Source organism: Falco cherrug, chromosome 4 (assembly GCF_023634085.1).
Source record: "Falco cherrug isolate bFalChe1 chromosome 4, bFalChe1.pri, whole genome shotgun sequence".
Lineage (NCBI taxonomy): Eukaryota > Metazoa > Chordata > Aves > Falconiformes > Falconidae > Falco > Falco cherrug.
This window is the reverse complement of record NC_073700.1, coordinates 20917986-20930946: the sequence shown is the minus strand read 5'-3', so window position 1 is coordinate 20930946 and position 12961 is coordinate 20917986. Positions and strand designations below refer to the sequence as shown.

At 44.0% G+C, this 12961-nt stretch overlaps 1 protein-coding gene across 9 annotated transcripts in view; it reads right to left on the bottom strand.

Annotated features, from left to right (window-relative positions):
* The window catches only part of CHL1 (cell adhesion molecule L1 like), a 139646-nt gene that overhangs the window by 22418 nt on the left and 104267 nt on the right, over positions 1-12961 (bottom strand). For all 9 annotated transcript variants that reach the window (XM_055709838.1, XM_055709836.1, XM_055709843.1 and 6 more), the window contains 9 exons: positions 10600-10731; positions 9872-10009; positions 9074-9185; positions 8206-8372; positions 6466-6631; positions 5158-5282; positions 2308-2409; positions 1887-2084; positions 982-1052 (listed from right to left, as the gene is read on the bottom strand). In XM_055709838.1, the coding sequence (XP_055565813.1) occupies positions 982-1052; positions 1887-2084; positions 2308-2409; positions 5158-5282; positions 6466-6631; positions 8206-8372; positions 9074-9185; positions 9872-10009; positions 10600-10731 (1211 nt within the window). The remainder of the gene's footprint in view (positions 1-981; positions 1053-1886; positions 2085-2307; positions 2410-5157; positions 5283-6465; positions 6632-8205; positions 8373-9073; positions 9186-9871; positions 10010-10599; positions 10732-12961) is intronic.

Below are 12961 nucleotides of genomic sequence, written 5' to 3'. Positions count from 1 at the left end.
CCACACTGGCTATTGCCGCTCTGCATTTCTTCGGAGAGGCAGGAATATATCCATGACCCTGGGCTACACTGGACAGCAAAAATCCCCGTTCACATCCAAGCCCATCGATCTAGAGGGCCATCTCCTTCTGGCGTACTTATAGCCTGGACCACCAGTTCACAATGGGGAAACATTTATTGTTCTTTGCTCTGAGTGGCAGATTGAGAAGTAAATCTCATGTAAATTGTGTTTAATTCCAGCCACAGAAAAATATGCTTCCTTCCACAGTTGTTGAAATTTGTCTTAAATGAAGCAATACACAGCTCTCTAAACTGTTGGCACAGAAGCTGTAAGCTTACAAGCCAGGGAATTTGAAGACTTGAAACCATCCTCAAGAACTCTACGCAATTCCTTTGAGACACATGCTCAGGAGCTTTATCTACATTCCTTCAGTCCTTGATGTAAAAATTCAAGCTCACATTCTCTCGGTGAAGCGATCTGCATCATTTTGAAGCCTCCAGGCTGGAAGGGCAGAGCGATGCACAGAGCACCCCTCCCCGGCCCGGCTGCTCCTCCTGCGAGCACGGTAAAGCCGCAGTCATTTTAAGCACTTCCCTGTATGCAAGATGCACACAAGAAGAGCACACTGGGGAATTCTCACTGTGCTTCCACAGTTCTTAATAACCCGCAAAGTTAGATGTAAAAAATTGTCTTTTGAAGCAAAAATGATACTAGGGGGGAAACCCAGTACACACATTAAAGTCAATAACACCTTTACCTTTGACTTCAGGAGCATCGAGGGTCCTACCTATGGAATTTGCTAATTCCCAAAACACAGAGGTAGGGGAAGGGGAGATAAAGTCAAGGGATCTGTTATTTCTTTTTTTAAATGTAATTACATTAAAACAACATCATGATAAATTCCATGCTGCTTTAGAAACTGCCGCTTGAAGGGAGAACCTGTTTCCCATATTGTAGCATTGAGGGACATGTTCGCCTTACCTCCCATTTCATCACCATTTCATTTGGTTCAGAAGCTTCAACTCGGATGTTTTCTGGGTTCTTGTCTGGAGCTGGAACCACACAGGTGATAAGGTTAGTCTGCATAGCCTGCATTTTAATTGCATTTATATCTCAAATGCAAACAAACAAAAAAAGATGTAAAAAACCTTATTTCTGTCTTACTGAGAGTGAAAGACACCTTAACAAAAGTTCATGGGATTAATTACTTGGATCAGCAAAGCTGCTGTGACCAAAACACATTGTTTATGCTGTTTTGATTCCTAAGTGCCGTTGTTGGTTGGAGCTACCAGCTAACATGAAACTGTGACTTTTGAATTCCAAAGCACCAGATGTAGGGGGATTACGAGGAAGAGATTTTTCTCCCTATGGGGATAGTAAACAGAAGGTATGTCATTAGTGGGACGCACACAGCTGAAAGGACCTGAAATTGAAGTAAAGGGGAAAAAAATAAATAAATAAATAAAAATGCCAAGGAATGCAAATGCTGAACAGTTGGCCTCTAAAATGACTTTCAGAGACACATTTTCTGTCACGATGCGAAATGCCCTGTGAATGGAGATTTTTGGCAATTCTGTGCTGCTGCAAGGCTCCCCATAAACCCTGATCTTCTCCCGCAACGGCTTGTCCATCCCGGGCCACGACGGGCTTTAACGGTGTGAAATCAGCAGAGCTCAGGAAAGCAGTAGAGGGACCCAGGTAGGAAACACCCCGCTAACCACAGCAGCGTATTCCTCACCGCAGCATCCCTGGGCTGCCGCTGAGCAGCGAAAGCAGCACAAGCCACCCTGACTTCTTGGCACCCCTCTAAGGCACAGGAGGAAACTTTTATTCCCAGCAAAACACTAAAAATATTAACGTTCAGAAAACTAGATGGCAGTGTTTACCAGCCGGAGGTGTTGCATAGCGCAGCGATGGTTTGCTAGGCTGGCTTCTTCCCACAGCGTTCACCGACGTGACACGGAACTGGTAATTCATATACGGGGCCAGTGACAAAAGGGCTGTGGTGTCATTCCCCGGGACTCGCGTGAGCTCCTGCCACCTCCCCGGCTCCCACCGGTTCTCCTCAAACTCTATAATCGACTCTGGGGAGGAAAAAAAAACCACACCAAAACAAAACAAAAGAAAAAAAGGCAGAGCCTGTATAAATGGCTTATACATAGCAAGAATGGGAATGAACTTACACCAAATTAACTGTCATAGTAAAACCGATTAAGTATGGCTGTGAGCACGGTTTGTTTCTCCTAACAGTCATGACATGCCACAATGTTGAACAGCACAAGGTGATGCTACTGAAATCTTTCATACCGTTAACAGGGCTGTTATGGCTGGCCCCAGCTTTCCAGGACAGTCGAACACTCCGGTTCTGATTTTCAGAGAGCTGAAGGTCTTCTGGTGGATCAGGAACATCTGAGAAATAATGAAGAAGCATCAGGAGCACGGCAAGCTCTTGCCATTTGTCTTGGCATTTCCCAAGGGATGAGAACAGCAAGTTTAGTGACGCTGGTGGTAAAACATCTTTTCATTTCAAACGGAAAAGATTAGGAAAGTGTTTTAAAAAAGCTTTTAAAGATCCTTTTTATTAGAGAACACCTGACTGTATCTCCTGGTCCTGCTTTCTCCCTTCTAAACGCAATATCCCTTCTGAAGCTCATTTCCACCTACTGTCATTACTGTGCTTGCAGCAACTGATTTTTCTTTTCAAATCAACACTAAGATCTATTTAATCATTAATAGACATTGACATTGCTCTTAGCAGAAAGTTGTATTAGCATCACTTGGATTTACCCTGGTGCAAACCAGAGCAGTAGAAGGTGACCCGGCTCCAACCGTTACCGAACTTGGCCCTTTAGAGTATGAGTGAAGGGATAACATTCATTATCCCAGCCATCAGCACCTATGTTTAAAGGAAACCAGAAAATTCTTTGCCTGCCAACTCAATTCACACTGTCCAGAGGATCCAGAGCCAGAGGTGTTGGAGGTTGGTATGATAACTGCCCTGCACCTTGCGGGGACAAGCAAGCCCCGAGCACAGGACCACCCTGGTGCCACCAGAGCTCCCTTTCCAGGGACGTGGTCTGAACAGGGCTGAGGTTACCAGCACCACCAAAACAGGCTGCTCCCCCTCACAGTCCTGTGGGACACACATCTGCACCACCACCTTGTTCCTCTATGGCAGCAGGGGGGCTCTGTGCATCGGGTCGTCTGCCAAATCGCCGGTATTTGTACTTGCGAACACAGCGGTTTCAGACCGACAGCTGTACAGCCTCCTTACGGCTGGCGTTCACCACCGGCAGTCTGGCTGGGTTAGCTCGGTAACTGAAACAGGGAAGTTTTACATTTTATGGTTTTGTGTCAGGGCCTGATGTAAAAGGGTAACTTCTCGCTGAGGGGGCTGATGGCAACCCCACATCCTTCCAAAGTCACACACGCTCCCTCCCTCTCCTCAGCCACAGGGCTGCGGTTTCAAGATCTAAGAAACGTACAGACCAAGGAAACCAGACTGCACAACTTCAGGTCTTTGACCTCCTCCTGCCCCAATGTCCCAAGCACATTTTTCGCTGGCAATGTCATTCATTATAAGAAAAGCAGCCACCTTCACCACCGAGCTGTCTCTGTCATTGTGAGAAAAATTAATTGTGTTTGTACTGATTTTTTTTTCAAATAACAATATTGAGTTTTCTTGTTTTATCTCAGGGTACATCAGAAAGTTAAAAAGGTTATATTTTGGTTGGACTTCTTGTTTCAGTTTTCTTTGCATTTCTCCCCCCTATTTCTGTTGTACCTGGGAAAAATCATGAAAGCACCATTTCATCTACAGGCATTTTGCTGTTCTATTCTTGTTAAATATATTGAGTTAAAACTCAGCATATTTTAAAGATGACAATAGTGCATCTTAAAGATACCCACTCCTCTATCTGTTCATGTATCATAGAACAAATACTTAGCACCACTCTAACTGAATATTTCTTTTGCTCTTAGTTGCCCATACTCTGATGTCTCCATCTGCACCATAATTAGTTCTTTAGCCATTTCACAAGCCTTTCATTGCAAAAGAAGCCTGATTTTTTCATTTTGAAAATAACAGGTATTGTTAATCTACCAAGACCTTCCTTACATACGACAAACAAGGGGGAAAGAGCAGAAGACTGGTTTTCCTCTTCCGCAAATCACCTTTCTAAGAGGGAATAAAATGCTTCATGAAATTTTCATAAGTAATGTAACGAATAGCCTACAAACATTTTGAATTATACAGCACTAAAGAACACAGTACCATAAATAATGTGTATAGCATCTTCTTAATTTACTGAAAAATACCATTCATTTAAAGCGTGAAACATCTTGAAAGACAGATTGTCTTAGTTCTTGTTGCTGTCACTGCCAGAAATAAATTAAAATGTAAAATGAAGCAAAATTTAATGAAATTTAAATGATGCAAAACTGTCCACCAAACAAAATTTTAGCTATTGGCTGATGCCCTTAGGTACATGTGGAAAGGACTGCATATCACTCCGAAGTTCACCCCTGTAATTCCAAGTGGTCCTTCAGAAAGGGAGGCAGGTTGTAAGGTCAAGCTTCAGGCTGTGCAGGTCAAGGCTTTTCTCTGCTGTGGAGTTGCTCTTTGCCACCGGACAATAATTTATGCTCAGGTTCGCTAAGACAATTAATCCTTTTAGGTGCTTAACTTCCACTGATCTTCAGAGGACTTAGACATCTAAATACTGGCCTTGCGTCTTTCTTCAAAAAAATAGTCCAAGCAGTAATTAGTGTGCAAATGGCTAGTGAAGTGGGGTGAAGGACTGACAAAGGACTTCAAAGTAGAAGCAGAGCTATTCCCAATATGCTATTGCACCTTCCAGCCTGGACAAGCTCTTACAGCCACTGTGGGTAACTCCTGAACCACGAAGAAAGGCTGCCTCCTCCTAGGTCCCACAAAGATTGAATATAAATGGAAAGCGTGCATCGGTGGCCCTACTCCAGGCGGCACAAGAACAGCACAACTGAGGTTAACAAGCGAGAGGTACCTCACACCTCTGTGAAACTGGGTGATTGAGGCTCTGTAACTGAACTGGGCAAAAGAAGCAAGGAAGGGGCAGCAGGGCGATGGCTTTCTGTACCACACGGAGCTGCCTGAACAGCAGGGAAACATTCTCTTACCGAGAACTACCAGCTGCGATGTGGCGGTGACGCTGTCCAGAGACGTGCTAGCCACACACATGTAAACACCTTGATCCTCCAGTGTCACGCTTGATATGAACAGTGTATCCCTGTCCAGAATTACCCTGTGGGGTACAAAACCAAAAAAAAAAGGTACGTACAAATAAGGTAGAGAAAAATCTGTAAGATAAGCATACGACAGACAGACACTGCTGTTCTCCAGAAAACGGTGCATAAAAAATCTTGGTAACTGGACGTTTTGAATAACATAATTGCACATCAGGCCTATTGCTTTAAAATGTAATTGTAGTTGTATTATACCGTGCTGTAAACTATTATTTGTATTTTGTAGCAATTTAGCCTCCGTGGCTGGAAGCTGGCAAGCCTCTCTGGGGCTGAAAAGAGCCACATTGATACGCATCGGCTGAGTGTCTGGGACATAGGATTTTGGCACATCATTAAGGAGGCAAATACATGGGCTTTATGTCCGAATTTTTCAAAGGGTTGAGTAAACCCGAGCATTCCTGATCCACTTGTGTGATGTCCAATGCACCAGGGGAAGCTGGCATTAACCCACACACAAGGGCTCTGTTGCAGACATGACATTTGCTTGGCGCTATCTCCCCACACTACGTGGCCTCAGCAGGATCTTCAGCCTCTCCAGCACTGCGGTATTTAGGAAACCATCTCTCTTCTGTGGTAATTAATAAAGATGTCTGATTGCTCACTGTGGGACACTTCATATGGAATAAAGGCTGAGCTCCATCCCCTTGAGGTCAATGGAAACACAAGAGTAGGGCAAAATTCAGCCTGGACCTGTAAGTCCTAAACTCATACATAGGAAAAACTAATTGTTTTTAATGTGTACGATCTTAAGGCAGAATTCCAGAAACCTGTTTTTCATTCACTTAAATATCACAAGGACTTCATTTTGCCCAAACAGGTGTAAACCACAGGAAAATACTAGTTCCACTGAAGTGGAGAAAAAAACCCCAATGGACTACACTGGGGCTAGAGCTGTATCTTTGGGCTGAATCAACATTTATGCAATGTTGGTGATGCTGTGATGGTGAGAGAGTGAATAAAAACCAGTATCATTTGCCAGCCATGGCTCAAAACTCACAGAGATGCATTTATATTTATACATATATAAAATCCAGATCTATTCACACATTGCATGAAGAATTCTTGCAGACATAAATTTGCATTTCAGGCTATTAAGTCTCATGTTTATTGAAACTCATATTCCAGCACCATACAGCATTATTCAGCTTAGATGAAGAAAACTCTTGCTTCTTCCCTGCTTACCTGCCATCCTCCGTGCTGTTGAATGGCAGCTCATCTCCATCTTTCCTCCAGGATAATTTAAAACTGTGTTTCAAGTGTGAATCATACTCAGACTGACATTTCAATAAAATTGAATGTGATTTCAACACTCGGGGGTTCTTTGGAGTAACAACAAGTTTTGTAGCATCTGATTGATCACAGAAAAAATACTTTGATTAGGAAGAGAGACTATTACATCAAATTTTCACCAAGCACTTCATATATAAAACACAATCTTAGGAGCAACAATCATGTCTTTTTTGTTACATATACAAACATTTCGAGTGAAGGATGGCTGTTTTCGAAACAGATATTTGCCAGGATTTAATTTTCTATCCTGAAAAATTGTTTTTTCGTTCACTCCAAATGGAAGAGCTCCAGGGGAAAAAGAAAACCAACTCAAAAAACCTACAAAAAAAGTCACAGGTGAAAATCCTTGTTAGCAGACTGTCATGAAATGGATGATAAAAAAAAGGCTTGAATATGACTTTTATGTCCAATTGCCATTTGAGATAGGCTTTGGCAATGATCCAAGAAAAATTACAAGCTTATTAAAGTCAAGTGAGAAAAAATTATTGCAATCAAGTTTGTTCTTTTAATTGACTCTAATCTGAATGCAGAAACAGATGAATAAGTAAGAAGAAAGCACTTGGCTGAATTTATTTTTACAGTGAAATGTTGCTCTGTAAGAGTTTCATTGTACATTTTCATGTTTATTATCACTGTAAAATTTACAAAGCAAAGGGTGGGTGGAAATTGAACACAAAAAGAGTGGGTTTTGTTTCTCATGTTTGTCATAGCAAATCTGCATTAGAGAGTTCTTCTGAGGACTTTGCTAATAGAGTATTTAAGTCTGGGGTGGTTTTTTTGGCAAGTCCTAAATCCTCAGCGAATTTAGATACAGCCCATTAAATTTAAACCTGTGTGCTCAACTGTCCACTGCCATCACATCCTTCAGTGGAAAATCCCTCCTGCCCAACCACGCACATAAATCCCTTAAAGCAGAATTGGAACACAAGGGATGTATCTGAAATTTAGAAGTAAACACATTTCAGTATTTTTTTTCCCTATTTACAAATATTTGCAAAGTTGATAATAAGGCAAAGGCCTAATGCGAATCCCTTACACCAACATCACCACCTAACTCATCTTGCTGCAAGGTTCTTGGGGTTCACTGTAGAAGTTGATTCAGTTTGGGATGTAACTGCTGATCAACAGGAGGGATGGCAGCTATAGGAGGATGCCCAGCTTCATCCCAGGATGTGGGAGCTTCAGGGACCCTGTCCGGCTCAGCAAGGACCCCCCCAAGCCCACGAGCACAGGGAGGGCTGTGGGCTGCTGAGGATCTGCCAAGAACCTGCTCTGAACGTAACAGAGCTGGTGGCGTGAAGGAGGGGAAATCCTTTAAAGATAATAAAGTTAACAGATCTTTGAAGTAAACTGCAAGTTTTCGGTGGCTTACGCAGCTTCTGCAAGTGTGAAGAAAGTAAATGTCATGTGCGAGCATGGAGAAATCACACAGAAAAATGGAGACAAATACTAATTGCTGCATATACATGAGACCTGTGGCAATTTCAGGTCAACATACAGAGAATTTATAGCCTCACAGAATAAATCTGTACCTTGGAGTGAATATTTACTAATTACTTATTCACTGAAAATTTGTAAATATACAGCCTCAGCAGATGTCAAAAGTCTTTCTGTGCACAACTGATCCATTACCTCTTATATCCAGATTAGCAGTAATTGCTCTTTTTCCAACAGAGTTTGCAGCCCAGCAAGCATACGAGCCCGAGTCTTCTTTCTTCGTTTCTTTGATCTCTAGGGTGCCGTTCTTATTTAACTCATAGCGCAATGCTGAAAGTGGCTCTATGCTGTCATCCTTCGTCCTAAAGATGATAACAAGAGTTACGGGTTGTTTCTAGGGCTGCAGGAACTGTTATTTCATGGTTAGCAGGTATCGCAGGGAACACAGGAATTTGGGGAGCTGGCCTCAGCTCTGCCACCAAGCAACCAAGCCACGATTAGCAAGTCACTTTACACACGTGCAGCACATCATAAAGGGACATAAGCTTCCTGCAAACCAAAACCATGCTGACAGCGTCTAGCAAGGTCTTTGAACTAGTCTGGCTGAGTCTTTAATCTATAGCTGTCATCTGCAATTTTATTGCACCTGCCAAGCGCTGTGACAATGCTGTGATTTCCAACGTATGGAACCATTTCCAGGTCAATACAGTCTGTAAGTCATGCCGTTCCCACCTCAATAATGTGTCCAAACTCAAAAAGTTGCCAAGATTTAACTAAAGCCGATGAGGCTATAGCAGGCTTTGGGTCCATACAGCATGGGTTTAATGAATGTCCCAGCGCTTGTCTCACACAGGTGTCGAGGACTTTCACCAGCCTCCCTTTAAAAACCAGTTCTTCAAGGTTCTTGAAAGTGCATTTAAACACAGAATATTTACATTGTATACAGTTTTGTAAAACATTTCTAATTTTAACTGCACAGAAACAATAACCAGCACATTTCTCAGTGTTTGGGGAGCCTGTATGAGCTTGCTTCACATGAAAACATCAGTTCTCAGTGGCTTACCATCTAATATCTGCTGCAGGCGAGGCAAAAATCTCACAGTGCAGGAAGGCACTGTAACCCACAACTGTGGCATAGTTTTCACCATCTGAGGTCAGTATTAAGGGAGCAATATCTGCAGAAGAGAATGCAAAATGAGCAGCACTGCATTTCAGAACTGGGAATATAAATACTGTCCCCGCATCATCCCCTTTTCCAACAAAGGTCAAAGGCTTAGCCACTTAATGGGAATTTCACTGCCTTTTGGAACTAGTTGCACTGAGCAACTGAGGTCTCATAAGCTTCACCGACACAGATAACAGCAACTGACTGCTGGACATGTCAGAACAAGAAACATCAGTGTGCTCCAGGAGAGAAACCAGACCTGGTTCTGCTTCCTCTAGAGACCTCTTTTATTAAATACATTCCCATCACTCCCTTTCTTTGAAGAACAGGCTGAGCACCACAACTGAAATTAAAGATTAACAATACACTTAATAATTCAATAACAGAGTTGTGGTCACAACTCAGCCCCCAGTGGTTTTAGTACATTTGAATTCAAAAGGTTTTGAGCCCAACCACAACCATGTTTTTTAAAATAAAGAATATATCAAAGCTCACGAGCACTTATACTAAGTATATAATATTACCCTTGACAAGGCTTGTTGCATTCGTTTAGACAACACATTTCTTAAACTCTGGAGCCAATGCAAAGGGACAAAGACGTGGTTACAAACCCCAAGCTGTTCCAGTGATTCAGTCAGCAGAATGGGAGGTAGCCAGATGTTTCTCATGCACAGGGAAGGGTGGGAGGGTACTCACTGAGGACGTTCACATTGGCGCTAGCAAGGATGGTGCCATGCTTGTTGCTGGCCTCGCACTGGTACACAGCACTGTCGTGGAGCTGAAGGTTGGTAAGGCTGATCTCTCTGGCAGAGATTCTCCCTCGGAAGGTCCTACCTGGAAAGACCCAGACTGTCAGGAGCTGGGGGAAACACCATGACTGTGGAGTTCACAGTCTCTCTTCATTCCTTGAAAGTCAAAACATGAAGCACATCTTCAAGATCAACACAGGACCTTGCTCGAGAGCTGGAGATCAAGTTGCAGAGCACTGCCTTTGTCAGCGCTCCTGTGGCCTTAAGAAAATGTTTCAGAGCACCAATTTCCAGTAAAATCCCCACACAGGCTTTTTTAAATGGTAGTAATAATACTGCTGCAGCAGGGAGAGGGCCTGTGCTCCCCAGCCACACAGTCACTTGTGCTTACTCAGAAGCACAAAGACCAGGAGCCCTCAACGAACATAAGCTACCCCAGGTCCCCAAAAGACGGGCATGTTACGGGGCAAGGCAGATGCAGCAACTCCTGGGTACCACCCCCCACACCCTGTGGCTTCCATCCCTACTCCCTTCCAGATCACATCTGAACGTCAGCTTTACTAGTCAATAAATATTCATTCATGTCACATGAGACCTCACTCAGTGCACTGGGATTCGTGTGTTCCCTCTAACTGGGCGCAGAAGGGGGACGTCCCACCCTACAGCAGAACTTACTGTCGATGGGCATCCCGTTCAGTTTCCACTGAATGGTCGGCTCGGGGTTGCCAATAGCTTCACACAGCAGCACAAGATTTGTTCCTACGCTGTAAACACCACCTTCGGGCTCCTTTATCCACCGGGGAGGCTCTGCAAAGAGGGGACACGGCAGGTATCAGGGCCCCAGCCAGCCGCGCCCGTCCCTGCTGTCTCTGTGGTCCTCCAGGAGATGGCAAGCGCTGCCCACCGCTCCCAGCCAGCTCCTGGCAGCCTACTGGGTTCTTGCAAACCGATGTTACAAAAGGTAAAACAAGCAACAGCACACATCAGGTTCTGTCCTTCAGACTCTGTGAAATGTGTCAGGGAGAGGGTGTAGGAAGTGGGCAGCGTTAATCCAAGTGGAAAACAAATGCAAATGGGAGGTGAGAGGCTAGGGAAGGAGGCAAACCTGAACAGGTCAGCATTTTCACAAGGACCCTCAGACACGAGACTGTGGTCTGTGAAATGAGGTGAGGCTATTTCGGCAGCTCAAACAAGATGCAAATATCCACCCAGCCCAAATCCCCATCACTAGACAAGAGCAAGTGGCTCCCACCCCCTTGCCCAGGAGCGGCCGGAGGGCAGCGTGCTGCGCCGCAGCGATGCTCCACGACAGGACACAGCACCTCCATCTGCTCATCGACGTGTGCTGACGAAATGCATTGTGATTTTTCAATATTCTGGTTTTCCATCATGTATTCATGATGGAAACGTATTTAGGAATGCTGACACATTCTCTTACCACGGGGGGATGACAGAACCTCCATCCTGAGCAGCAGCGCAGAAAGGCTGCCCACAGGGTGGTGGTAGAGGAGCAGCAGTGTGGCAGAGGAGCTGCAGTGTGCTGCTGCATTCCCTGGGCTCGCCTCTTTCCCAGCACTGCCAGCTAAACTGAGAGAGCTCTGGAGAAACCTTCTCTGCAGAGCAGCGCCCGAGCACCAGGTACCCACACCTCATCGGAAAAACACAACCGTAAGGGAGGGAAGGGAACAGAGAGGGGAGAAAAAGCATTAATCTGATGAGTGCTTTGCTCTCTACAGACCGAACGCAGGTCCCTGAGCCTGCCTACTTTTCAGTGGGCAGGCTCCATCCAAAACACAGCCCTGAACTCCTCATTATCTCTCCCCAAGAAGCAGCAAACTTCCACATTTTAATTCCAGACCCAACGCTACCTCTTCTGCATGTGCTGGGCAGATCCCTGGGCCTCTTTCCCTATTAGAAAATGATGACCTAATGTATGGGAAACATGAGGATTCATTAGTTAATGCTTATAAAACGCTTTGAAGATTAACAGAGCTGTTGCCTGGTAATACATCTCCAGATGTTATCAGTGTGATATGCTAAAACAAAGCATCATTGCTCACGTTCACACAGACATATTGAAAAACCACCTCTGAAGTGTGACACACAAGAGATTCTACACACGCTCCACCGTTTCCACAGTAAAGCACCCACGGAGACATCGTTAAACAACATCTAAAGGCTGAAGTAAAATCCAACACACTGAAGCTTATCTAAAATTATAAAATCTTTGCATTTCCTTCACACAGTACAGATTTCTCCTACTGCCTTCCTCACACTGCTGGTCGCCCTCTCGCAGCGCAGCGTGTGACGTGACCATGCTGGCTATGCTTCCTCGTATTTGGCTCCAGGAAAAAACTCTGCAAGCAGCAGAACATTTTGATTTTGCAGATCTTTTGTCTCTTCTCTCTCTTCTATATTATGCTTTCATCAGGAAAAGTCAGGTCAAAGGCATGGAGGTGAACAGGTTTGTATCAGTGCTGATTATTTTGTTTGGTTTTGTTTTGTTTTTTTCCCCTCTAGGTCTGCCACAAACACAGTACTTGAGACAGGATATTTCCTTGTTTTGGAGGAGGTGAGACACCAAACATAGACTGAATACAAACTACCCAATGGATCCCTTCCTATTTCCATCTGTGCATACACTGAAGTGAGCTGCAGATACATTATGCCACCGCTTTCCTTCCTCAGCGTGGAAATTGCTGGGGTTGCCCCAAGAAAATGATGCAGCTGAGAAACCATAGGCAACAAGATTTTGCCAAGTATGAAATGTAATTTCACAGAAAGGCTGAAGAACCTCTTTTCTGCATGGCAGATACGCTGTACTTCTAATAAGTATATAAAATATGAGAATAACAAGATACACGTATTTTTTAGCAACTGCAGAAACAAGTGGCTAGATAGTCCACTAGTCTGTGAGCAAACCGGCGTGGCAAACAGTTCATTGCATATTGTATTATTCTTGGTAAGAGCTATAAATGGGGGTCTGGGTTAAGAGATTTATGTCTTTATGGGAATATAATTACAGGTCCAAAAATGG